Below are 27,194 nucleotides of genomic sequence, written 5' to 3' on the forward strand. Positions count from 1 at the left end.
AGGAAGCACTATTTTAACACAATGCTCCACGACACACATGCCATTTCCCTGGTTGTTTCAAAGAATGCAGCATTAAAGATTGATAGAAACTTTCTTAATACTGTCGATGTTGGTCGACTAGTGTCCTTCCCCAGCTCCAGCAGAGGGAGTTTCGGTGCAATTCTTTACACGATGCACCCAACACAGCTTTTGACATCGACAGCTCTTTGTCATTGAATCACTCATGCATGCGCCTCGATTCCAAAGGAACTCTTTATACAATCGGCAGGATATGACTGCCCGATTTAGCTTCTCCACTGATGCAAATGCAACTAAAAAATAAAAACAAATGCCAATTGTGCCAATAATTCAGGGGATTGATTCACATTCGAAAAATTAATCATGGAACCTAGAAAGCATTGCAGGATTTCAGCAGGGGTCACCGTTACATTATCCACTAGCTGTGTGGAAGCTGAGCAGGTCAAGAGACGCTTGGTTTCATCCAAATACAGGTACAGTGTTACAATCAGCCTAATGCAAGCTGATGGGTAACACTAGCTTTCCTTCTAGATCATGCTTTCCAACAGTGGAAATGTGCCGGGAACAAGCCACTGGAACAATGCCAGTGTGATGGCTCTTCTGCTAACATGGCATCATTCAGACCTCGCTCACACTCTCAAACCGAGGCCCAAACTAATGTCGCTCATTTTCATTGCTTAAGCTTTTACGGTTACTGGGGGTGAAGGGACGTTGGTGCTGGAACACAGGAAAATTATCCACTTCAGGCACCCTTTTGTTCACATCTTGCACCTCGGGGACAGTACCGTCACTGCTGCCTCACAGCGCCAGGGACCCAGGTTCAATTCTGGCCTTGGGTCCATGTCTTGTGGAGCTTGCACATTCTCCCCGTCTCTGCGTGGGTTTCCTCCGGGTCCTCCGGTTTCCTCCCAGTCCAAAGATGTGCAGCTTAAGTGGATTGGCCATGCTAAATTGCCCTTAGTGTCCAGGATGTACAGGTTAGGTGGGGTTACAGGGATAGGCCGGGAGAGTGGGCCTAGGTTGGGTACTCTTTCAGAGGATTGGCGCAATGCGATGGGCATAATGGCCTCCTTCTGAACTGCAACAATTCTATGGCAGCACTCCCTACATTACAGCATTAGAATTTGGTCCATACCACTTACCCACAGGCTGATCTGGGTGACACTTCCAAATGAAGGACTGTCAATTGACAGCCGTTAGGACTTCCAGTGAGAGGCCCCAACTCTCTTTCTTGCAGACAGGGGAAAAGGTTATCCCATCAATCAAGAGTGGGTTTGAGCCAAGGTCACGGAGGGGAAAGTCACCGGTGTCTACCCCATTATCCCGCCTAGATCCCTGTAAGACCATTTATATTGTCGAACGTGAAATGTCAGCTGTGGTCGAGTGGGCAGCAATCTCTCCTCTGAATCACAAGGTCTGGGGTTCAAGTCTCGCTCCAGGCCTCGAGTACAAAAAATTAGGTTGCCACTCCAGTGCAGCACGGAGGGAGTCTCAAGGATGCGACAGCAAACAGGTGGATGAATAGAGGCCAGAAAGGCCAACCCCAGCATTGGAGAACCATCACCACAGGGACTGCAGGAACTCATGGCACCCGCTCCCTCACCACCCACATTTCTCAAGGCAACTTTAAGAAGACAAGCCACACTGCTTGCTGCATAGGTCAGAAGAGCCACTTCCTCCCACTTCCACTGATTATACTTGCATGCCTCCTCAGGGGCAGAACTGTCCTCCTCCAGATGTCAATAATCCTGATGGAAAGTCTCAGACACTCCAGACAGTGGTGCAGCCTCACTTAATTGCCCACTCAGCCAAGTGATGTTAACAGCAAAGAAAGAAAGATGGTGTCTACGGTGCGAAATGTATCTAAGCCAGCCTAGTATTAGTATGCTACAAATTATTTCAGTGCTTCTCAAATTAGAGTGGAAAGTAGGTTTACTGGGGTTATAAGATCATCAAAAATAGGAGTAAACTATACGACCCTTCGAATTTGCTCACCATTCAGTAAGATGACGGTTGATCTTCCCCTTCACTTCTTTATGGTATCAAAAATCTGTCGAACTCAAGACTACACTCAATGACCCAACCTCCACGGCTCTATGTTGAAGAGAATTCCAAAGACCAACAAACCCTCTCAGAGGAGAAAGTTCTCCTCCCCTTGGTCTTAAATTCTCCCTATTCGGAAACTGTGCCCCTTGTTCATGATTCCCCCATGAACGGATCGGTCCTCTCAGCATCCACCCGGCCACGCCTGCGCAGAATCTCGTCCCTGCTGCCGATTGGTGCAGCGGACACGTGACTGTCGGATAATGAACTGACCGGGTTTGACGTTGATCTTTCTCTCCCCCTCCCCTTCCGCCACCAGTCTTCTTTCAGTGGGTCAACACGTGTAGAATCGTATCAGAGTATTAACACACGCGTGTGTGTGTGTGTGTGTGTGTGTGTATGTGTGTGTGTGTGTATGTATGTGTGTGTGTGTGTGTGTGTGTGTGTGTGTGTGTGTGTGTGTGTGTGTGTGTGTATATACAGGCAGAGGAGAAGAGAAAATAGGACAGAAGAAGAAAATTGAACAGCTTAGAATTGGAACCAGCAGTTTTGGATGAAGCACAGATTTTACCAGTGAAATACTTTTTTGCTGCCTCCCGTGCTTCTTCAATGATGCAGAGAAATGCCGATTGAGGAGGATGATGTTGATGAAAAGACGATAGAAGAGGATTTCCCCGACACCCACGGTTCATGTTTTAGGAGTGATTCTCCCTCTTACTCTCTTCGCCGCTCTGCACGTCCGTTTGTCTCGTGCACTTTTCCCCTGCTTTGGCACACGTTGCTACGGGAATGGTCACTGGCGAGGGAGTTGGGGGTGGGGGGTGGCGGGGGGGGTGGCGGTGGTGGTCGGAGAAAAGGCGGCCAAGAGAGTCGGTTTGGTTTGCAATGCGGACTCTCGCCCCCCCCCCTGAGCCTCTCTCTCGTTCGGGAAGAAACAACCCAAAACGCCAACCAACAGGCCTCACCGTTTGGAAATCGAAGCCACTCGCAAGAAAAGCGAAGACAAAGAGATAGCCAGCACAGCATGTTGACACACAGGACAAAGACTGAGGCGCAGCAGTGAGAAATTACTGCACTAGCTGAGAGGAGAATGGCAAAGAGCCTGCTGCCACACAGGCCCAGAAAAGCACAGAGATTGGATTATATTTTACATCTTTTATATAAAAAGAGAAAAACAGGCATTCCGAAAAGCCAGATGTGCAAGAAGAAGAAGCCCAAATCTGGATTAGAGGAAATTGAAAGATTAGCTGGCACTGTGGGGAAGGGGAGAGGGGGGGGGGGGTTAATTTAACAGGCACACTGAAGCCAGCTTGTGCGTCACCTGAAGTAGCTCCAGCGGTCACCAGCCAGATCCTCTGTCGACGGAACTTGGTCACCAACTCTGAAGGCGGTACGGCACAAGAACGGAATGTCAGAATTACTTCGGCACAACTCCGCAAACACCGACCTCGCCGCCCCGAGCAACCGGCTTACAGCAGCTGCAGGCACGGCCTGCTTCTCATAAACCATAAAGGGCAGTTGTGAGCTGTGGGGGCCTACCCTGCCTCGGACCTGGATTAAGATTGGGAAATCTCTTTTCAAGAGAAGACTTCAAACGGTCCCACAGAACGGGGGAAAACGTCCAGCAGTCTCCCTGGTCAGCTTTGCTCACTTAGGCGGAAGGCTGAAGTGTGAACCCGCGGGTCCAGCCATTCCCTGGTACAGGCACAAACGTGCCGCGCGATAGGCTGGGCTCAAGTCAATGAGTCAATGGCCAATTAACCCCACTTCCAAAAAAACGCCCTTGGTCCAAATGTTGGCTTGTTGAGAGCAGTAAAATAACGATAAGGTATAAAACACTAGCACCCAGCAGACCAACTATCTCTCCACACAAAAAAAGGGGCAGCTGCTTTTCACGTCCCACATGGGCTGGTAATTCCTTCCTTGGCGGTTAGCTGCTCCAATGCCGTGTTTCATGGAGTCCCAGCACAGTGGGCCTCACCACATCTGCGTTTCACCCAGTCACAGCCATGAGTTTTACAGCACAAAAAGAGGCCCTTCGGCCCACCGTGTCTGCACTGGCCATCAAGCACCTATCCATTTTAATCCCATTTTCCCGCACTTGGCCGGCAGCCTTGTATGCTGTGGAGTTTCAACTGCTCATCAAAATGCTTCTTAAAAGTTGGGAGGGTTCCCGCCTCTACCACCCTTTCAGGCAGCGAGTTCCAGGTTCCCACCACCCTCTGGGTGAAAATAAAGTCCTCAGATCCCCTGCCCCTTACCTTAAAATCGATGCCCCTGGTTAATGGCCCTTTTACTAATGGGAAAGGTTACTTTCTGTCCCTCATAATTTTGGACATCTCAAACCAGGCCCCCCTCAACCGTCTCTGCTTGAAGGAAAACAACCCCAGCCTCTCTTCATAGAACACTTCAGCCCAGGCACCATCATGGTGAATTTCCCCTACACCTTTTCTAGTGCAATCCCATCCAACCCATAACAGTGACCAGAACGGAACACAGTACTCCAAGCTGTGGCCTAACCAGGGTTTTATACATCTCCACCATAACCACTCTGCTCCTAGATTCCATGCCTTGGCTAATAAAGGCAAGTATCCCATGTGCCACCTTCAAGGACAACTGTCGTACAAACCAGTTAACGCTGAACAAATCAGACACAACGGCTTCCATGTCTCCAGCTGCCAAGAACCGAAGCTCTGGAACTCCTACTGTAAAACTGTGCCCCCCTCTCTCTGCCTCTCATCCTCTTTCTCTCGCCCGTACACCCTTCACTCGCGTTCTCTCTCTCCCAAGCTCTCTTTCATCTCTCTCCACCTCACGCGTGCTCTCTCACCTCGCACGCTCTCTCTCTCCACATCTTGCGCGCGCTCTCTCTCCTCTCCACCTCTTGCGCGCTCTCTCCACCTCTCGCGTGCTCGCTCTCCTCTCCACCTCTCGCACGCTCGCTCTCTCTCTCCTCTCCACCTCTCGCGCGCGCTCTCTCTCCTCTCCCTCTCCTCTCCACCTCTCTCTCGCGCGCTCTCTCCTCTCCACCTCTCGCGTGGGATCTCTCTCACTCCTCTCCACCTCTCGCGTCGCTCTCTCTCTCCTCTCCACCTCTTGCGTCGCTCTCTCTCTCCACCTCTCGCGGCTCTCTCTCTTCACTCTCTCGCGTGCTCTCGCTCTCTCCTCTCCACCCCTCGCGTGCTCTCGCTCTCTCCTCTCCACCTCTCGCGTGCTCTCGCTCTCTCCTCTCCACCTCTCGCTGTCTCCTCTCCACCTCTCGCATGCTCTCGCTCTCTCCTCTTGCATGCTCTCGCTCTCTCCTCTTGCATGCTCTCTCTCGCTCTTTCCTCTCCACCCCTCTCGCGCGCTCTCTCTCTCCCTTGCCCCATCTCTCCTCTCAAGGCATTTCTAAAAACCAAGTTTTGTGATTACCTGTCCTAATATCTCATGTCAAATTTTGTTTGATGACCCTCTTGTGAAGAGTTTGCAGATGCTGAATCCCTACAGTGCAGAAGGGGGCCACTCGGCCCGTCAAGTCTGCACAGATCCTCCGAAAGAGGACCCCACCCAGGCCCACGTCCCCGTCCTTTCCCCCCAATCCCACCTATCCGTTGAACAGTAAGGGGCAATTTATCATGGCTAATCCACCTGACCCACACATCTTTGGACCGTGGGAGGAAACTGGAGCACCCGGAGGAAACCCACGCACACACGGGGAGAATGTCACAGTCACCCACGGTCGGAATCGACCTGGGTCCCTGGGCTGTGAGGCCGCAGTGCTAACCCCTGTGCCACCCCAACATGATTGGCAATAGTTTGTACGGATCGGCTCCTGCGCACAAACGGGGTGAATTCAGAACTCAGGAAACTGGGTTGTTTGCAAAACCACTTCTGGAAACCTTCACAATATAAAACAGGCTGTTAATCCCACCTTCAGCAGGAATGACTAATGCATGAATGAGGTATTTCTGTTTTGTGGATGATCCATTGTCACATTCTTCATCTTCTGGGTAAAGTTACACCCAGTGAACACATGTTGCAAACATCACGTCAATCGAAGGGAAGAAACAGACCCAGTTTTCTTTCTTTACTCAAGAGTCAGTTACCAAATTCCCTCTTATTGAGGAGCCAAAAGCAGAACTAATGGCCCCTAACGCAAGTAGAGGCGTCTCTAAAGGTCAAAAGGGCCTGAAGTGGCGTGGTTAGGAGACAACAAACTCGGGTGAAGTTTGGAGTTACGTGCCTATTAAAGGAAGTGAAACCGTCAAAATCAGACCAACATTTCGCTCCCTTTAGCTCTGAAGACTCGAAACGTTAACTTGGCTTCCCTCTCCACAGATGCTGCCAGGCCTGCTGGGTTTGTCCAGCATTTCCTGTTTTTGTGTTTGTTTCGGATTCCAGCATCCGCAGTCATTTCCTTCTGTTTCCGGTTACATTTCAAGAAAACCAGTTCACCAAACATGTCTGAAGACAGTTCAGCAAAAAAAAAAAAGCTGAAAAAAAATTGCCACTTGTACCCAGACTGGGATCGAGAGCTGAATTTGTAATCTGCAATCTGTATAAACAGCCCCCCCCCCCCCCCCCCCCTCTATGATTCCCAAAACACAAGCAGACAAAAGTGATCAGGCAGCAAGGGCTGAATTTACATCTTCACTGAAATGGAACTGGGCGGATGAACTGTAGTTTCTGACAGAATTGTTTGAGCTCTTACCGCCATCTGCTGTTCAGTCCAGAAGCTGCGCCCAAAGGTTTCTCTGGCAAGAATAAGCCATTATTGGCCGCACGGCAGCTGAAATCTTTGGCACTTGCGATTCACCACGGGTCAAGCTAAACGAAGACACCGCACGCGTCACGATCTGGAGAGCGCCGGGCGCAGATTCAACGTGACTTTCAAAATGGAATTGGGTCTGCAATTTTGAAACGGCGACCCCTGCGGGGCTTATGGGAAAAGGACAGGGGAATGGGGACAATTGGATAGAAAACCGGCACAAAGAACCAAACTCATTTCTGGGCTTTAAGACTCGAAGCTCCCGGGGTCTCAGCAGGATATTAGGGGGAAGTGGCGGTGTGACGTGCGCACTTCATGGAGAGGAAGATCTGCCAATTCAGCGGCCCCAACAGGCGATCTCCTGGCTGAGGGAAACTGCCTGCGGGGCAAAAGTGCAGCGGCCCACGCCAAAATAAAAATCAAAGAGAAACGTCTTTCTCAACAAACAAACAAACAAAAAGAAACAAACCACTCACGGGAGCCACTTAAAATGGAGTTAGATGCTGACCTGATCCTCAACCATGACAACGTCGGTGTGGTGCCTCCGCCGAAGACCCAGACCGTGAAAAAGACAATAAGCAGGGTGGTGGTGAACATCATTTGCCTGGCGTAGGTGGCGGTGTCTCGGATGGCAAGAGCAAAGGCCATGGCTCCTCTCAAACCTGTGGGAAGAACAAGGGTCACGCACTGAGGTATTCAACGTTCAAATAGCGAGGCACCGTCAAGCTCGTCATTAACCTCGGTGAGCAGAGGGTAAATTGAGAAACCGCTCCATTGTCAGGCCCGGCTCAATGGGTAATACACTTGCCTCTTGAGCCACAGGGCTGTGGGTTCAAGTCCCGCTCCAGAGAGATGACCAGATATGGGGACAGTAGAATGGTGGTTAATGTTACTGGACTAGTAATCCATAGCCCTGACTAATGCTCGGAAAACATGAGTCAAACCCCATCACCGATTTCCAACTGCTTAATGAAATGCTGTTCTCATTAATAGCTGCTGCCCTTAACCCAGTCGAGCTGACACGTGACTCTGTACCTGCAATCATCATCATGTGTTGGAAGTTCCAGCCAATCTTGTGCTTTCTGGCCAAGTTCAGGAAAAAAGACAAGGGGTAAATGTTGGCAGCTCGCCCGAGCAAGATAGCAATCTGATGAGCAAGAGCTGTTAAGGAGCTTGCACGGCGAACAAAAGCAGATTATCTGAATGGCTACAGATTGAACGAGGGGAATGTGCACCAAGTCCTGGGTGTCCTTGCACACAAGATAAGCATGCAGGTACAGCAGGCAAAGGTGGCAAATGGTACGCTGACCTTCATAGCGAGAGTATTTGAGTGCAGGAGCAGGGATGTTTTGCTGCGATTATACAGGACCTCGGTGAGGCCACACCTGGAATATGGCGTGCGGTTTTGGTCTCCTGAGGAAGGGTGCTCTTACTATGGAGGAAGTGTGGCGGAGGTTGGCCAGACTGATTCTTGGGATGGTGGGGCTGATGTACGAGGAGAGATTGAGTCAATTAGGATTATTTGATTTGATTTATTGTCACATGTACCGAAGTACAGTGAAAAGTATTTTTCTACGACCGAGGGAACGTACACAGTACGTACATTGTAGACAAAAAGAATAATCAACAGAGAATTATATTCACTAGAGTTCAGACGAATGAGGAGGGATCTCATAGAAACCTATAAAATTCTAACAGGACCAGGTAGATACAGGCTGTTCCCGTGTACAAGGCTACATGCCCGAACCACCACATAATGGCAGCGGATTCCCCATGGCCTGTGTGCATAACTCCGGGGCAGCGGTTAACTTTAGACCTGGGCCTTAACTCGTCACTTTAGCTGTTGCTGGGAGACCAAGAGTGGGAAAAAACACTTGCAAGAAAATAAAAGGAAAACACCTGCATTTATTTCCCCGGAATTCAAAGCCCGATAATGAAGTCACTTTCTCTGAAACTGTACATTTCAAATGCAAACATTTCACCAATTTTGTTAGTTGGCTGTTTTTACATCGATTATAGAAACAGGCCATTCAGCCCATCGAGTCCATGCTGGTGTTTATGTTCCACGCGAGCTTCCTTCCCCATCTCACAATACCAGCATCAGCCTCTGTTCTCTTCTCCATCATATGCTTATCTAGCCTTGACTTAAATATTCATTTTAAGAAAAGACTTCATAAATTCCATCTAAAAAAGGTACTTAGAGTAAATTACCCTTAAAAAAAAAAGTGAAAGTCTGCATCCCTGTTTAATTAATAGGCAGCAAATCGTAATTGCATAACAACGAACTCGCTTTATAAAAATTGCAGGAATTTGGAGTAAAGGATACAAAGGCCCCCAGGATGAAGATGGGGTTGAAGACGTGATTCTGAAACGTGAATAATGCCAAACCCATGTAGGAAAATATGAAGTTTTCGGCCAGGAAATTCAGAACTTCGAACAACTGCAAAAGAAGATTGTCACGTTAGTGTGCAGTGCTGTCACGTTAGTGCACAGTACACGGGAACGCATTTCGGTTTGTGAACTTAGAAACGCACAGTGCGACAAAAGGCCTTGAGCATTCAGCTCACAGCCCAGTGTGAAAGTGAAAGAGAGAAAGCAAACAAATGGGAATTGCCCAACCTGGCGGAGACTCAGTCTCCCCAGGCTGCCTGCAGTGGAGGAGAGTTAGCCACTCAGCAGTGTACCACTGGCACTGGAGAGTCAGTCCCCCCCAGACTGCTGGCAGTGTACCATTGGCACTGTAGAGTCAGTCCCCCCCAGACTGCAGGCAGTGTAACACTGGCATTCGAGAGTCAGTCCTCCCCAGACTGCAGGCAGTGTAACACTGGCATTGGAGAGTCAGTCCTCCCCAGACTGCAGGCAGTGTAACACTGGCACTGGAGGATAATTTCAATGACACCGCTACTGTATGCATACTTATACGGACAGTAGCATGGCGGTGGTGTTACAGATGAGTAATCCAGGAGGTCTAGCCTAATGCTCCAGAAGACAGGAGTTCAAATCCCACCACGGCATTCCAGGCAATATTAAATTCAATCTATTAATAAATGTGGAATAAAAAGCTTGCCTCATTAATAATGATCATGAAACTACCGGATTTTCATAATAATCCACCTGATTCACTAATGCGCTCCAGGGAGGAAGTCTGTCATCCGTACCCAGTCTGGCCGACATGGTGACTCTGGTCCCACAACCATGTGCTTGACTCTTAACAGCCCCCTGAAAATGGCCCAGCAAGCCACTCCGTTGTATCAATGCACTACAGAGGCACCATAGGTCTCCCCACACCTCAGGGACGAGTGGTTCAAGGCAGCGGGCGACTCACCACCACCTTCTGAAGGACAACTAGGAAGGGAGCAATAAAGACCGCTAAATCTTTCTCTCTTCTCCACTTCTCCTTTCCTGCACGCTCCGACTCCCGTTCAGTTCTGGGATTTTCAAAGCCACATTTTAAACGGTTATATAAATATAACAGAAATCATGAGGAGGAGACGTCCCTTTGGAAGCAAAACCCAACATGTCCGCCACCAGCTGCTTGTAGATTATCTTCTGAAACACGCTGACAAGTCCAGCCCCCTGGGCCGATGCTAGCAGTAAATTCAAGGGGTATGGTTCGCAGGCTGAACTGGACAGGTGTAGTGGGATGAGGGAGTGGAGGGAAAAAAACCTGATCAGCAGCAAAAATCACACTGAAGATCATCCATTTGTCAAGTCATCCCTGCTCCAAACATAGAAACATTGGAAAATAGAAGAGGATGCCATTCGGCCCTTCGAGCCTGTTCTGCCATTCATTGTGATCATGAGTCCAAAACATTATATGGTTTTGAGAAGCAGTTAGATATAGCATGAATGGAGCAACGAGCTTGAAGGACCTCCTCCTGCTCCTATTCTGTCTGTGTTTTTTACGTTTCTATGGCTGATCCTCTTATCTCAAAGCCATGGTCCTGCACTCTCTCCATACCCCTTGTCGCCTTCAGAGTTTAGAAATCTATCTATTTCCTTCTGAAGTGTATTCAGTGACTTGGCCTCTACAGCCTCCTGTGGTAGAGAATTACTCACCCCGAGTGAAAATGTTTCTCCTCATCTCATTCCTCAATGGACTATCCCATATCCCCTCGTTCAAGACCCCCCCCCCCCCCCCAGCCAGAGGAAACAATATCCCAGCATTCAGTCTGTCCAATGGCGTCAGAATAATGTGTCAATTCCCTCATTCTTCTAAATTCTGGTCAATTACAGGCCCAGTCGACCGTAAGCGCTTCTCAAACCCACCTCTCTCCAACTTCCTACCCTCCATTTCTCGCTGTCTCTCTCTCTGGTGTCATTTTCCCATTGGGTTACAGTTCCATGGATTCCTTTTGCCTTGCAGCAACTTTTGTCATTAACCAGAGTCCACAGTTGATAAGCTGTCCAGCCACAGAGACATTACAGCCAATCCTCATCCAATCGTTTCCCAGCCACCACCTACGCACCTTTCCCGCCGAGATCAGTGCACTCTGCCAATTCTGGCCTCTTCTGCAACTCCAATTGTAACTGCCCCAATCCTCAGCGGTCACGCCCTCTGTAGCCCAGGTGCCAAACTCTGGAGTTCTCTCACAAAACCCCTCTCCTCCTTCAAGACACTAATAAAAACCGCCCTCTTTGATCAAGCTTTTGGTCACCTGTCCCAATATCTCCCCATGAGGCTCAGTATCAGTTTGATAGACTCCATGGGTCCTTTTCTAGGTGAAAGGCATCATATAAATGAAAGCTGTTGTTTGGGGTGTCAGCAAATATGGGTTGGAATTCTGTCCAGTTGAGTCTTCCCTAGTTCAGGCAATGGTTCACACTGCCATCCTGCTGTGGCCCTCCCTACCAGGACTGGCTGATGTTACACACACACAATCAAATTGAGGGTCGACACCAATGTTCTTCCATACCTGCTTCGTTCTGTCTCTGGACTCTGGTGACAGGTTGTTGTAGGTATAATGAGCCTGTGTGATTCCACAAAAGAGGACTGCAACCACACCTGAACACAGAAACACAAGGCTAGTTAAAATAGGAACGCTAGACAAGCTGCTTTTCATTTCAGACAAGTGGCAAGTGACATTTGTCCCACACAAGTGCTAGGCAGTGAGAATCTCCAACAAGAAAGAGAGAGAGAGAGAGAGAGAGAGAGAGAGAGAGAGAGAGAGAGAGAGAGTCCAACTATCTCCTCTTGATGTCCAGCAGCATTATCATCACCAAATTTCCCCAACATCAACATCCTGGAGATTAACATTGGCCATACGTTGAACTGGACCAGCTGTATAAATACTGTGACTACAAGAACAAGTCAGATGTTGGAAATCTGGCAGTGAGTAACTAAACCTCCCGACTCCCCAGAGCCTGTTCACATCCTACAGGGCACAGGTCAGGAGTGTGATGGAATGCTCTCCACTTGCCTCGATGAGTGCAGCTCCAACAATACGCAAGAAGCTCGACACCATCCGTAACAGAACAGCCCCGTTCGATTGCTCCCACTTCCACAAACATTCAATCCCTCCACCACTGATGCAGGGCGGCAGCAGTTGTAGCACTTACAAGATGCACTGCAGCAACTCACCACGGCTCTTTCAAAAGCACCTTCCAAACCCATGACCTCCAATACTTGAAAGGACAAAGGCAATAGACACCTGGGAACCCCACCACCACCGGGAAAATCCCCTCCAAGTCACACATCATCCCGACTTGGAACCTTCACCGTCACCGGGTCGAAATCCAGGAACTTTTCCCTAACAGCACTGTGGATGTACCTACACCACATGGACTGCAGCGGTTCAAGATGGCGGCTCACCTTCTCAAGGGCAACAAGTGATGGACAATAACTGATGGCCTAGCCAGCCAAGTTCGTATCCCATGAATGAATAAATAAAACGTTTTCAGCATAACTTTAAAGTCAACATTCCTGCCCAGCAACCCCCCCAACCCCCCAGAATATTTTACTCCCTTGTTAATCAATCAAACAATATCAAAGGAACTCTAGGGTAGCATTGGAAAGAGCATAAATTGCAAGCCCAAATTCAGCTTAAATCTCACCAACCTGCCCCGGTCTACTGCAGATAGATTATCATAGAATTTACAGCGCAGAAGGAGGCCCATCGAGTCTGCACCGGCTCTTGGAAAGAGCACCCTACCCAAGGTCAACACCGCCACCCTATCCCCATAACCCAGTAACCCCACCCAACACTAAGGGCAATTTTGGACACTAAGGGCAATTTATCATGGCCAATCCACCTAACCTGCACATCTTTGGACTGTGGGAGGAAACCGGAGCACCCGGAGGAAACCCACGCAAACATGGGGAGGATGTGCAGACTCCGCACAGACTGTGACCCAAGCCGGAATCAAACCTGGGACCCTGGAGCTGTGAAGCAATTGTGCTATCCACAAAGCTACCGTAATATAAGTAGCAGGTCTGCTTTATCCATAGAAGCGAAACAGTAAGCAGGTTACAGATGAGCAGGCTCTGGAGTCTGACACAGCAATTGATGCAAGTAATAGATCACCAGCTTCTCACTTTAGTGGCTATTCAACCCCTCTCCAGCTTGTTAAACAGAACCACTCAGGTTGCAGAGAGTGAAGTCACCATTGCATTAAAAGTATTCCACACCATCCATCAAATCACCTCGCCTTGCAATCGTGTTTCAATAATGAAAAGCTTTTTGTCTTTCTTCTTGCAAGGAAGGAAAGCGGATACAATTCCCCCCCCCCCCCCCCCCCCCCTACTGCAGCAACGTCTTGATCGAGTGCTGTGCCATGGATTATTCACTGTTGCCACCTTACAAAGGAGCAGCCAGTCTCTCCCTGAAGCGGTGCTATTTTGCTGTCAGACTGCAAGTGAATTCCAACTAGACAGAGGCGGGCTGCTCTGGGAAACTAATTCCCTTGAAGCAAAGTGCAGGCCCGCACACATAGACACTCCCCATTTTCTCCAGCGCATATTACTTTTTTTAAAAAGATGAAAGTCGATGTAGTTTGCAGTGCCATCACCACCAATGTTACGGAGGTGAAGCTTCGATCAAAGTTCTTGTTCTTTTAAGACCTTTGTCTTGAAGCGTAAATTTGTTGTGTTCGTCGAGGGTTCTCAGACATGGCATTTTGTGCCTGCATTCTCAGATTAGTTACTGCACAGGATATGGGAGTGGATGTCTTCCTCTGTTTAGCCCCAGTGCTATGTTTTGCCCTTATCCTACTTAACAGCAGCCCCCATTCCACCAGCATACCATGGTCTACACTTTACATAGCAGCCAGCCCTGATGGAGACAGATGGATAATTCAGTGCTGTTTATTACAGGAACAGGGGGGAGCCCATTCAGCCCTTCGATCCTACCCCGTCATTCAGGGCTAAGTGCCACCTAATATCTTTATGCTTGCCTTGGTTCAATCTCCTTGTCTGACAAAAATCTATCAGTCGCAGCTTTGGAATTTTCATTTGGTCCCATCAATAAGCTTTTGGAGGAGGAGAACTTTCATCTCCAATACCCTTTGTGTAAAGAAATGCTGCCCGACATCACCCTGAACAGCCTAGCTCTACTATTATGGTTAAGCTCACTTTTATTTTTTTTAAAACGCATTTTATTCAAACTTGTATCAAAGTAGGTTACAGTAAATAAACACCCCGGGAAACATTCTTCCCAACAATCAACTATACTGTTTGTACAGATTTTTCTCCTTTTTTACACCCCCCCCCCCCCCCCCCCCCCCCCGCGACGAACAGCTCCTCAAACACGGTCAAACATCCCCCACCTTTTCTCGAACTCCCCTGCTGAGTCCCTTAACTCATACTTGGTTATAACAACTCACCTGTGAAGCCACATGCTTCCGCCAGGAGGAAGGTGCTCCAGGACATCAAGAAGAACAGTGCCGTCTCCAGGAGAGGGAAACAGTGCAGCTTGGTGAATTTGGTGACGTGGGAGAGCAGTAGTTAAGGCAATAGCTTAAGATCAGAGCTCAAACCTATCAGAATCCCATCCAACAGTAACCAGAGCAGCCTTACTGGAGAAAGTGCAGGTGCCCCTTGTCAAATGGGGACTATCTAATCTTCAGTGGCATTTTTTCAGGAGTCTTTTGAGATCCAGAGTTACGTCGTTTGGCTGCGTGAGTCTTACATGGCCTGTCCTGTTGCGATTGTGACATAAACAGTCCCCAGGAAGGGCATAGTTCCAAGAGAAAATGGCATGTCATGTACCGAGGCCAAAATATTGCTCAGTAGTGTTTTTCTTTCCATCATAAAAATCGCTTATTGTCACAAGTAGGCTTCAAATGAAGTTACTGTGAAAAGCCCCTAGTCGCCACATTTCCGGCACCTGTTCGGGGAGGCTGCTGGGGGAACTGAACCGTGCTGCTGGCCTGCCTTGGTCTGCTTTCAAAGCCAGCGATTTAGCCCTGTGCTAAACAGCCTATGTGACAGAGTCCAACTTCTCAAGATGAATGGAAATCACCACACAATAAGGGCAGACGGTGGCACTGGACTGGTAATCCAGAGGCTCTGGGGACAAGGGTTCAAATCCTACCACGGCAAATGGTGGAATTTGAGTTCAATTCATAATCTGGAATTGGAAACTAGTCTCCGCAATGGTGGCCATGAAAGCATCGCCAATTGCGATAAAAACCCATCTGGTTCACCCATGTCTTTTAGGGAAGGAAATCTGCCGTCCTTACCTGGTCTGGCCTACATGTGACTCCAGATCCGCAGCAATGTGCTGACTCACAACTCTGAAATGGTGTGGCAGGCCACTCAGATCAAGGGTTATTAGGGGAGGGCCTTGCCATGAAAAAATAAAGAGAAATAACTAGCTTTCTTTCTATCTCTTTTTCATATTAAAACGATATTGCGGTTCTATGAATACGCTTGAGCTAAGGATTAGGGGGGACACAGATTGTAAGGTTTAAGGCAAGAAATACAGAGAATGTGAGGAAGATCTTTTTCTTCTATATAGAGAGAGTGGTAATGGCCTGGAAGTGGCTGCCGACAAGGGTGATAGTCTGGACTTGGTGGGCTGAATCCTCCTCCTATAGTGTGATGACTATCCCATCAGATACAAGCATGACCGACAGTTTTAACATGTGACACCTTCAGATGTGACAGGTGTGGCCATGGCAAGTCACTCATTATATGTACAAGCCAAAATGCAGAATGGACGGGTGGAATTAAAGTCTATCTGTTTGTAATCGTGTGAAGCTAATGATGGGAGAGACAGGGGTCAACTGTGTACATTGTCAATGTGATTCGACCAATCCTCATTGTCCTTTCAGCTGCTCCCAGGGACACTGCCTCCTGCAGGGCTATAGTTCTGAGCACACCCAACAGCTGATTAGTAACTATTGACTTTGCGCCCTTCCAAATTGTAATGTATATTACAATTAACGAGGCACGTATGCCTCAGCAAACTCGGCATCTTTTGCTGTGTGCCTATGCCACAGGCTGGAACGGAGAGGATTCTTCCAGCGAAGCAATTACAGGGGCTAAGCTCAGCTCAGTGGGTAGCACTCCCATCTCAAAAATAGAGCAGCCTTTTGCTTACTTAACCAGAAAGGATAAAAGAGGCATCAGAGCGGAGCATGCGAGTGCCCTTTCACAACATCCGGTCTCCATGAGGGAGTCACCTGTATTAAACCATTATTGAAAGGGGCCTTCCTCAGAACGAGCACATGGAGTACATTATTCTCCAGCCAAAGCGTGATCATCACCGTGTAGGGTGGCACAGACTGGGTCAGGCTGCCAGGTGGCATTAGAGAACCAGTTGGGTTTTGATTAATCACCCGACTTACTGAATTAAATTTGGCATCGTGCCTTGGCGACCAATAACCGTGCAGCAGGTGGGTAATATTGTTTGTACTAAGAACTGGAAAAATACATAAATCATCTCCACCACTTGGAAGATGGTGATCCAATCAACGCCTCTCTCTCTCTCTCTCGTCACTCCTACAGACATATTAATAAAACTGCAGAAATGCTGGCTAGTAATTTTCCAGAAAATCTGTTTCTATAAACGTGTCTCAGAGGAGCTGGCCTTCATCAATACTCAAAATAAACCTGTAATAGCGTGTCAACTGGGAGTCGTATCGCTGAACTGCTGGTTTCGTGCAGGGAAAGACGAGACTGGTCCTGGCAGTCGATCCGGTGCCCCAGCCATTGACTTTGCACCCTTCTAAATTGTAATGTATATTACAATTAACGAGGCACGTATGACTCAGCAAACTCGGCGTCTTTTGCTGTGTGCCTATGCCACAGGCTGGAATGGAGAGGATTCTTCCAGTGAAGCAATTACAGGTGCTAAGCTCAGCTCTGTGGGTAGCACTCCCATCTCAAAAATAGAGCAGCCTTTTTGTTCAAGTCCCTCTCCAGATGTCCCACTATTGAGACTTCAGTGCATAACCGAAGGGGTGCGGAGCTGCAGGAAATGAAATGAAATGAAAATCGCTTATTGTCACAAGTAGGCTTCAATGAAGTTACTGTGAAAAGCCCCTCGTCGCCACATTCCGGCGCCTGTTCGGAGAGGCTGGTACGGGAATTGAACCGTGCTGCTGGCCTGCCTTGGTCTGCTTTAAAAGCCAGCGATTTAGCCCTGTGCTAAACAGCCTCATTGGAGGTGTCATCTTTCAAACGGCCGCCCTTACTGATGGTTGTAACCGATCCCAGGGGCACTATCTGGAGAAGAGCAAAGGAATCTTCATGATGTCCTGCTCAACATTCATCTCCCAACTACCACCAAAAATCTACCATCAGGTTAACGATCGATGTGCTGTTTTGGGTGGGCAGACCTTCCGAGGGCAAATTGGGTGAATTTGTCTCAACTTTACAGCGGGTTTCGTTGGCTGTACGATACTTCGTACATCCTGAAGAAAGGAAAGTAGTTACATAAACGCGACTTCTTTCAGCACTCTATTGTCAAAAACGGCTCGGCAAGCAGCGCGTACAATATGACGCGGATTTCCTCCCTGTTGGGGTAAAAGGATATCAGAGCAGTTAGCACTCCAGTTACTGCCCCCATCGCAAACGAGCCACTGAATATTCCAAGGAAGACACCCACACATTTGAAGAAAGCAGCTGCGTCGAAGGTGTGGCTGTTCTCGCCAGCTGGCTGGTAAGCAACGATTGACCTTTGTGGAAGCAAAACACAGATAGACTTTATTTCACACCCGCAGACACGCATTCTTATGAGGAAAGTGAAGTAATTTAAGAACAGTTTATTGTTTTCCCACCCACCCCTGTCCTGAAGACAGTTATTTTACTACAGATACTGACAATTCGCCATTACCGTAGGTACCAACACTCATCCCCAATTTGTTATTACCATGGGTACCGACACTCTGCCCACAGTTCACCCATACCATACGTACCACTCTGCCCACAGTTCACCCATACCATACGTACCACTCGGCCCACAGTTCACTGTTACTTTATGTACCACTCTGCCCACAGTGCACCCTTACCATGAGTATCGACGCTGCCCCTAATTTACCGTTACGATGCGTGCTGACACTCCATGGAACCATAGAATAATGACAGCACAGAAGGAGGCTATTCATCCCATCTTCTCCATGCCAGCCCAAGGATATCCGGTGCCCTTTCTAATCCCACCTTCTTGCAACCGGCCCATAGCCCTGTATCTTACAGCACTTAAAAAATGCAGGTCCAGGTAATTATGGCCTCCACCACCAATTCAGACAACGACTTCCAGATTCCCACTACCCTCTGCGTAAAAACGTTCTTCCTCATGGCCCCTCTACACCTTCCGTCACTTATCGTGAATCTATGTCCCCTGGTTCTAGAATTCTCCACCAAAGGTAACAGTTCTATTCTGTCCACTCTATCTCTTCCCCTCACAATTTTGTGAACCTCAATTAAGTCTCCCCTCAGCCTTCTTTGTTCTAAGGAAAATAACCCCAACCTATCCAATCTCTCCTCGTAGCTACACTGTTCTAGCCCTGGCAACATTCTTGTAAACCTCCTCTGCACTCTCTCCAGAGCAATTATGCACTTCCTGTAATGTGGTGACCAGAACTGCACACAATATTCCAATTGTGGCCGCACCAGTGTTTTATACAATTCCAACATTATACCCTTACTTTTATATTCTATACCTCTGCCAATGAAGAAGAGTATTCCATAAGCCTTCTTTACAACCTTGTCTACTTGACCTGCTGTCTTTGGGGACCTGTGCACTTGTACACCAAAGTCTCTCACTTCATCTACCCCTCTTGGTACATTCCCATTTATTGTGTATTCCCTATAACCGTTTGACCTCACTAAATGCATGACCTCAATCTGCCACTTTCCCGCTAACTCCATCAATCGTTTTGGAGATTATAGCCTTCCTCTCTACACTATCCACTACTTGACCAATATGTGTTGTCTGCAAATTTCCCAATCCCCCCCACCCCCCAACATTCATGTCCAAATCATTATTATACAACACAATCCGTAAGGGTCCCATTGCCGAGCCCTGTGGAACATCACTTGAAACAAATTTCATCCATCAACCAGAACGCCTTTGTTTCCAGTTACTAAGTCACCTTTTTCTCCAGTTAGTCAGATTACTCCGTATCCCATGGGCTTCTACTTTTTTGACCAATCTGCCATGTGGGACTTTGACAAATGCCTTGCTAAAATCCATGTACACAACATCCACTTGCACTACCTTTATAATAATAATCTTTATTATTGTCACAAATAGGCTTATATTAACACTGAAGTTACTGTTAAAATCCCCTAGTCGCCACATTCCAGCACCTGTTCGGGTACACTGAGGGAGAATTCTGAATGTCCAATTCACCGAACAAGCATGTCTTTCGGGACTTGTGGGAGCAAACAAGAGCACCCGGAGGAAACCCACACAGACATGGGGAGAACGTGCAGACTCCTCAGACAGTGACCCAAGCGGGAATCAAATCTGGGACATGCCGTTGTGTAGCAACAATGCTAACCACTCTGCTACCGTATTGTAGTAATATTAAAAGTCCTCTCGTCACTTCCTCTAAGAATTTAATCACATTTATGAAGCACTACCTTCCTTTAACAAATCCATGCTGACTAACCCTACTATTCCATACCTTGTTACGTGACAGTTAATCCCATCTCTCAGGATTTCTACTAATTTGCCAGCACTGAAATAAGACTAACTGGCCTATTAATTCTTGGCATTTTCTTTCATCCTTTTTTAAACATTGGAACTAAGTTTGCATTTCTCCAGCCTTCCGGTACATCCCTGTATCTAGTGAGGATTGGAAAATCACCCTGGGAGCATCTGCTATCTCCTCCCTAACATCCTTCAGCAGCCTCAGAAACATTCCATCTGGCCCTGGCGACTTTTCCACTTTCAGGGATTCAAACCCTTTGAGTACTTCCTCTCTCTTTATGATTAGCCTGTGCAATACGTCAGTGTTCCTCCTGGAATACTATATCTGCATCATCCCTTTGCTTTATCAAACAAGGAGACAAAATATTAATGTAACACCCATCCCACAGCCTGCGCACCTGCACACAAGTTCCCTTCTTATCATGGGTACCAACACTCGGCCCACAATTCGCAATTACTACGGGTACCGACATTTTGCCAGTAATTCACGCAAACGGCCATCGCCCCTTGTGTGAATCATCTCAGAGAACATGTGAAACAATTGCTTTTTTTAAATTAGAATCAACACTTCCACTTACGACGATAGCACAATGGCCACAGCGTCATTCAACACACTCTCTCCAAACAGTAGTGCGTAAACGTCAACATCTACTTGAAGCTCATTGAATATGGCAAGTACCGTCACTGTGAAAACAGACAACAATGTGTCAGGGAAGAACCTTTCAACTCACAAAATGTTATGAAGGCTAGGAAAAAAAAAATAGCGATAATGGTTTCAGAGACCAACTCTGGAGAGATATTTTCTTTCCTTTTATTACCTCCAGACTCAAATACTCTGGTCCTCTCCTGAACAGTTCCCCAGCTTGCAGACTCCATTACCTTCAACTCACCTAAACATGTGCTATCCATATTCTAATGCACAATATGTCCCAAACGCTCGCAGAATTCCTAAATTTGCAGATAGCACAAAACCTGGAAGCGCCGTAAGCACGGAGGATGATATTGAAAGATTTCAAGCTGACAGTCGACAGACTGGTAGAATGGGCAGGCACGCAGCATTTTGAATTAAATGCAGCAAAAGAGGAAAGACAGGACTTGCCAAACGATCCAATGTTAAATGGAGTGTGAGTAGAGAGAGACTGACATAGAAAACAGAGGCAGGAAGATGTTATTCGGCCCGTCGGGCCTTCCCCGCCATTCATTATGATCATGGAGTGCGGTACTACTCAGTAAAGAAGATGTGTGAAGAGATCAAATCAGTCTAGAAGGAGGGTCATTCGGGAGTCTGGTAACAGTGGGGAAGAAGCGGTTAGTATTTGTTCTCAGACTTCCGTATCTCCTGTTGATGGAAGAGGTTGGAAGAAAGTACAACCCGGATGGGAGGTTTCGTATCTCAGCTATTGAACCCCAGTTGTGGGCTCTGTGCTCCGTTCCCAAGGTATGAAACAAAAACAGAACATGCCTGAAACACCCAGCAAGTCTGGAAGATGCTGACTTTGAGATTTCTTGCATCTGCAACATTTTGCTTGAGTGTGACTGTTACAGGGTTTTGGATTGGATTGGATTTGTTTATTGTCACGTGTACCGAGGTACAGTGAAAAGTATTTTTCTGTGCGCAGCTCAACAGATCGTTAAGTACATGAGAAGAAAAGGGAATAAAAGAAAATACATAATAGGGCAACACAACATATACAATGTAACTCCATAAGCACTGGCATCGGATGAAGCATACAGGGTGTAGTGTTAATGAGGTCAGTCCATAGGAGTCTGGTAACAGTGGGGACAAAGCTGTTTTTGAGTCTGTTCATGCGTGTTATCTCGGTCTACATCAAACCGGTTAAGGATCTAAGTTTTTGTATTTCTAAAATTTAAGCAATCCAAGAAATTGAGGGGGAAATCAGCTTTTCCAATGCTATCAGGCTCTGAAAGTAAATGGACTGTTCACTGGGGTATTATCCAAGGGAGAGCAAGCAAACTAGATAACATCTGTCATTGGGAACTTATTAGAGTCCATTAGAAAGGATGTAATAGTAGAGCATTTAGAAATACACAATATGATCAAGCAGAGTCAGCATGCCTTCATGACAGGGAAATCACGTTCCACAAATTTATTAGAATTCTTGGAGGCAGTAACGAGCAGGATAGATATAAGGGAGTGAGCAGATACTTGGATTTCCAAAAAGCATATGATAAACGTACTGCACAAAAGATTACTTCATAAGATAAGGGCCCATGGTGTTGGGGTACTATATTCGCATGGATTGAGGATTGACTAACTGATGGAAGACAGAGAGCGAGATAAGGGGAGCTTTTTTTAAAATATGGCAACCTGTAACTAATGGAGTGCCATAGGAATCCGTGCTAGGGCCATAATTATTTACACTATGTATTAATGACTTGGGCAAGGGAAGTGAATATACTATTGTCAAGTTTACGGATGACACAAAAATAGATCGGAAGGCAAGAGGTGTGGATGTCGCAAAGAACCTACAGAGGGATATAGACAGGTTAAGCAGGTGGAACCAAATATGGCAGATGGAATATAATGTAGGAAAATGTAAAGTTATGCACTTTGGTCGGAGGAGAGGTTGAGAAAATTGGACCTGTGCTCACTGGAGTTCAGAAGAGGGGCAACTTCATTGATGCATGTGACGAATGTGATATAAAATAGTTACTTTAGAGATACTAGTTAATGTAATGTAGAAATAAGCCACTTTGATTCTGGCAGTTAGGGAGAAAGGGATTTGAGACCGCATGGAAAAAGCAGGAAGAGGTGTGTCTATGAGAGTGATGCTGCACTGATAGGGGCCAGAGAAAGGGATTGGAAGTGAGCCAATCAGAATAGATCAAACAGGTCAGGAGGGATATAGGCTGACCTATGGGCGTCGAGTATGTGAAACTTGATACCATTTGAATTGATTTTGCAGAGATCCCTTTGTTTCTTTGTTCATTCGCTTTCTGGGATATAGGAAACTGGATGTCTCTTATATTTCTATGAAATGAATCAAGCTTGCAAGCTAAATAAATAACTTCTTTTTACGTGCAAATCCATCTCAACTTTTATTGAGGCCAGACTGACAGAGAAAGAAATTTGGGGATCAACACATGTAGGATTCTGAAGGGGCTTAACAGGGTAGACGCTGAGAGGCTGTTTTCCCCCTTGTGGGAGCGTCTAGAACTAGAGGGCATAAACAAAGAATAAGAGGTCATCCATTTAAGACAGATGAGGAGGAATATCTTCTCTCAGAGGGCAGTGAATCGGTGGAACTCTTTACCGCAGACGGCTGTAGAGGATGGGCCTTTAAGTATGTTCAAGGTTGAGATAGACAGATTTTTAATCAGTAACGGAATCGAGTGTTATGGGAATGGGAGGGGAAGTGGAGTTGAGGATTATCATAATCAGATCGATCATGATCGCATTGCATGGCAGAGCAGGTTTGATGGGCCAAATGGCCTACTTCTGCCCCTACATCCTATGGTTTTAAAAGTGAAAAAAAACAACATGGAAATAACAGTGAAAGGTTTGCAATAAATGAGAAACCTGAACTGTTGATCTCGGCCAAATCACAGGGTTGCATTTTCTCACATCTGGGTTTCTGCTCCGGGGCTACTCAGACCCAATAGGCACCTTGTTCCCCATCTGGGGCCAGTGGCTGCCACCTTTTTCCTCTTTCCTTCTTAAATTAAATTATCCCAGCTAAAAAAATCCTTCACTTCTGAAGGGGTGGCATCTAAAAGCACTTACCTTGTTAATCATTCTTTTCTTAAAATAAATTTAGAGTACCCAATTATTATTTTTTTCCCCCAATTAAGGGGCAATTTAGCACGGCTACTCCACCTACCCCGCATACCTTTTTGGGTTGCGGGGTGAGACCCGCACAGACACGGTGAGAAAGTGCAAACTCCACACAGACAGTGACCCAGGGCCGGGATTGAACCCGGGTCCTCAGCGCCAAAGGCAACAGTGCTAACCACTGTGCCGCCCTCCTTCATAATCATTCTAATGGTATATTTCACATAAGACAACACAAATGAAGGACTTTTCAGAGCTCAAAAGGTTCTGGAGTCGATAGTATCATTTAATTTACAATGCAGAAAGAGGCCATTTGGCCCATTAAGTCTGTACCGGCCCTTGGAAAGAGCACCCCATTTAAGCACATGCCTCCACCCTCACCCCGTAATCCAGTAAACCCCACCTATCCTTTATGGACACCAAGGGCAATTTATCATGGTCCAACCACCTAACCTGCACATCTTTGGACTGTGGGAGGAAACCGGAGCACCCGGAGGAAACCCACACAGACACGGGAGAACGTGCAGACTCCGCGCAGACAGGGACCCAAACCAGGAATCGAACCTGGGACCCTGCATCCTTGGATCTCAAGAAATTTGACTGTGCCCTCCATTTGGTTCACTCATGTCCTTCAGGGAAGGAAATCTGCCATCCTCATCCAGGCGGGTCTACATGTAGCTCCAGGCTCAAAGCAGGGCGATTAACTCTCAGCTGCCCTTTGAAGTGTAACAAACCACTACAGAGGGGTGGCAAAAAAGAATCACTGTGGTTGTAACTACACCACGAGAACTGCAACAGTTCAAGAAAATGGCTCACCACCATCAAGGGCAATTACTGGTGGCAATAAATGCTGGCCTTGCCAGGGATACCCACATCACATATAGGAATGAGAACACTTTGACACTTGGTAGATTGTTTAGCCCTCTTAATAATAATAATCTATATGTCACAAGTAGGCTTACATTAACACTGCAATGAAGTTACTGTGAAAATCCCCAAGTCGCCATGCTCCGGCACCTGTTTGGGTACACCAAGGGAGAATTCAGAATGTCCAATTCACCTAATAGCACGTCTTTCGGACTTGTGGGAGGAAACCAGAGCGTCCGGAGGAAACCCACGCAGACACGGGGAGAACGTGCAGACTCCGCACAGATAGTGACCCAAGCCGGGAATTGAACCTGGGACCCTGGAGCTGTGAACCCTCAGATTGGAAAATATCTAAACATGGCATTTATATATCGGTACTCTCACAAACCCCTTAGATTTTAGAAAGTCAAAAGGACCTGTGGCTAAGTGTTTTCACTTGCAATTCCATGAGACAGATTCTAAGTAAATACGTGGGATGATGGAAAACATAAACCCAACATCCACTTGTCCTGTTGCCAATGTGCTTGTATGTTATTACACACCTGGATCAGTGGCAGAAATGATGGCACCAAAAAACAGGCAGTCTGTGTAGTAAAATCCATCTTCAAGTTGTCCTACTGCATACATTAGCTTCACAATTCCGTACATAAAGTTTCTGGAGAAAGCACAAGAAGTTTTTTAAAAACAAGATAAAGGCGAAGAATTTCCACAAAGGTTCTCTTACTTAACTCAAAAAGAACTATCTGGAGTTTCGAGCAATCTTCTGCCAAGCGGGAGATTGTGGAAAATCTACCTCACAACATTATTCAGGGCGTCTCTTTTGGAGAACCATCAGCGAACAGAAGACTTGCATTTAATAGCGCTTTTCATGACCACTTCTTGCGGTGCAGTGGGTAGCATCCCTGCCTCCGAGCGGAAACTCCAGGGTAGCGTCCCATCCCAGATCTTGCTGGCCAAGGAAGGTGTGTTCTTAACGCAGGCACACAGGTTGAGTGCATCAACCTGCAAATCCTTCCAAACTCACGAATGGCTGGCAGTAAGAGCGGAAGAAACGCCTGGTCAGACATGCTTGATGTGGAGTGGCGCCCCTCAAGCTATAAGCCTCTGGTGACAGCATAGAGACACGTTCCAGGGATTACCAACCAGAGCACCCGGAGGAAACCCACGCAGACACGGGGAGAACGTGCAGACTCCACACAGACAGTGATCCAAGCCGGGAATCGAACCTGGGGCCCTGGAGCCTGTGAAGCGACAGTGCTACCCACTGTGCTGCCTTGAAGATCCCAGAATACAACCCTGGCTCATAACTTCTGCTTTATTTGAAATGAAAACCGTTTATTGTCACAAGTAGGCTTCAAATGAAGTTACTGTGAAAAGCCTCTAGTCGCCACATTCCGGCGCCTGTTCAGGGAGGCTGGTACAGGAATTGAACCGTGCTGCTGGCCTGCTTTCAAAGCCAGCGAATTAGCCCAGTGTGCTAAACCAGCCCTTTATTTATAAAATTTGGAGGAACAGTCACAGAAATACTAATTAGTTTTAACAATAAGAAAAAAAAGTTAAACAAGAGAAGTTGGATTATGATACAATACTCTTCAACACCCCCTTTAGCTGAACAGTTACACACAGGTTTTAGGATTAACATGGATTACAAAGTACATCTTAAGATACAATGGTCTCATTAACACTCAAAGTTCCTGTGGTAAGACACACTCCTCTCTGAACCCAAGTGAATGCCTGAGGATCCCTCCTCAAAACCCCCCAGATGATTCACCTCGTCTCACTGAACTCCGGCTTCTACACAAGTGATTTCAAATACTGCTTTCAAAAGTCACACTTTCAAAATCATCTGTTACACAAACTCCGAGGTCCAGCCACTGATTTCCACAATTATTTCAAATAATGTCTCCCAAAATGCAGCCATTTCTCACAAACTTTAGCACTACCGCAGAAGTCTTTCTGGCCTCTCAATGGGCAGCTCCAATTAATGTTGGGAAGTTGAAATCCCCCACTATCACATCCCTATACTTTTACACTTCTCTGAAATTTACCTACATATTTGCTCTTCTATTTCTCTCGGACTGTTAGGGGGCCTACAGAACACTCCGAACAATGCGATTGCTCCTTTTGGTTTTTTTTAAGTTCTCCCCATATGACTTCATTTGAAGAGTCTTCGAAGATATTGTCCCTCCTTATTGCAGTAATTGATTCCCGGGTCAAAATTGCAACACTCCCTCCTTTTTTATCTCCTTCCCCGTCTCACCTGAAGATCCTGTATCCTGGAATACTGAGCTGCCAAATCTGCCCTCCTCTCAACCATGTCTCGGTGACAGCAATGACATCATACCCTCATGTTTTAATTTATGCCCTCAACTTATCTGCCTTATTCATCAGACTCCTTTCATTAAAATAAATACCATCCAGTCTTGCCAAGCTCCCTTGTGACTCAACTGGTCTAGAAATTCTAAGCCTTCCTGACTCACTTGATGTCTCTTCTAATTTTGGCTGTGCCTCCATCTCCGCTGAGCCTTCTGTCAGGATCCCAGGCCTCTGCCAAGTTAGTTTCAACCCTCCCCAATAGCACTAGCAAATTTCTCTGCAAGGACGCTGGTCCCATTTTGGATCA

The 27,194-nt window shown here is 47.0% G+C and overlaps 1 protein-coding gene across 3 annotated transcripts in view; it reads right to left on the reverse strand.

Annotated features, from left to right (window-relative positions):
- Nucleotides 1-27,194, reverse strand: part of slc9a7 (solute carrier family 9 member 7) — a 205,973-nt gene that overhangs the window by 60,867 nt on the left and 117,912 nt on the right. For 2 of the 3 annotated variants that reach the window (XM_072477259.1, XM_072477257.1), the window contains exons 5-13: nucleotides 25,114-25,226; nucleotides 20,490-20,595; nucleotides 17,791-17,932; nucleotides 14,633-14,738; nucleotides 11,728-11,816; nucleotides 9,138-9,251; nucleotides 7,847-7,958; nucleotides 7,320-7,473; nucleotides 3,383-3,442 (exon numbers count right to left, since the gene is read on the reverse strand). In XM_072477259.1, the coding sequence (XP_072333360.1) occupies nucleotides 3,383-3,442; nucleotides 7,320-7,473; nucleotides 7,847-7,958; nucleotides 9,138-9,251; nucleotides 11,728-11,816; nucleotides 14,633-14,738; nucleotides 17,791-17,932; nucleotides 20,490-20,595; nucleotides 25,114-25,226 (996 nt within the window). The remainder of the gene's footprint in view (nucleotides 1-3,382; nucleotides 3,443-7,319; nucleotides 7,474-7,846; nucleotides 7,959-9,137; nucleotides 9,252-11,727; nucleotides 11,817-14,632; nucleotides 14,739-17,790; nucleotides 17,933-20,489; nucleotides 20,596-25,113; nucleotides 25,227-27,194) is intronic. The other variant, XM_072477258.1, reaches the window with a different exon arrangement.

This window comes from Scyliorhinus torazame, chromosome 15 (assembly GCF_047496885.1).
Source record: "Scyliorhinus torazame isolate Kashiwa2021f chromosome 15, sScyTor2.1, whole genome shotgun sequence".
Taxonomy (NCBI): Eukaryota; Metazoa; Chordata; class Chondrichthyes; order Carcharhiniformes; family Scyliorhinidae; genus Scyliorhinus; species Scyliorhinus torazame.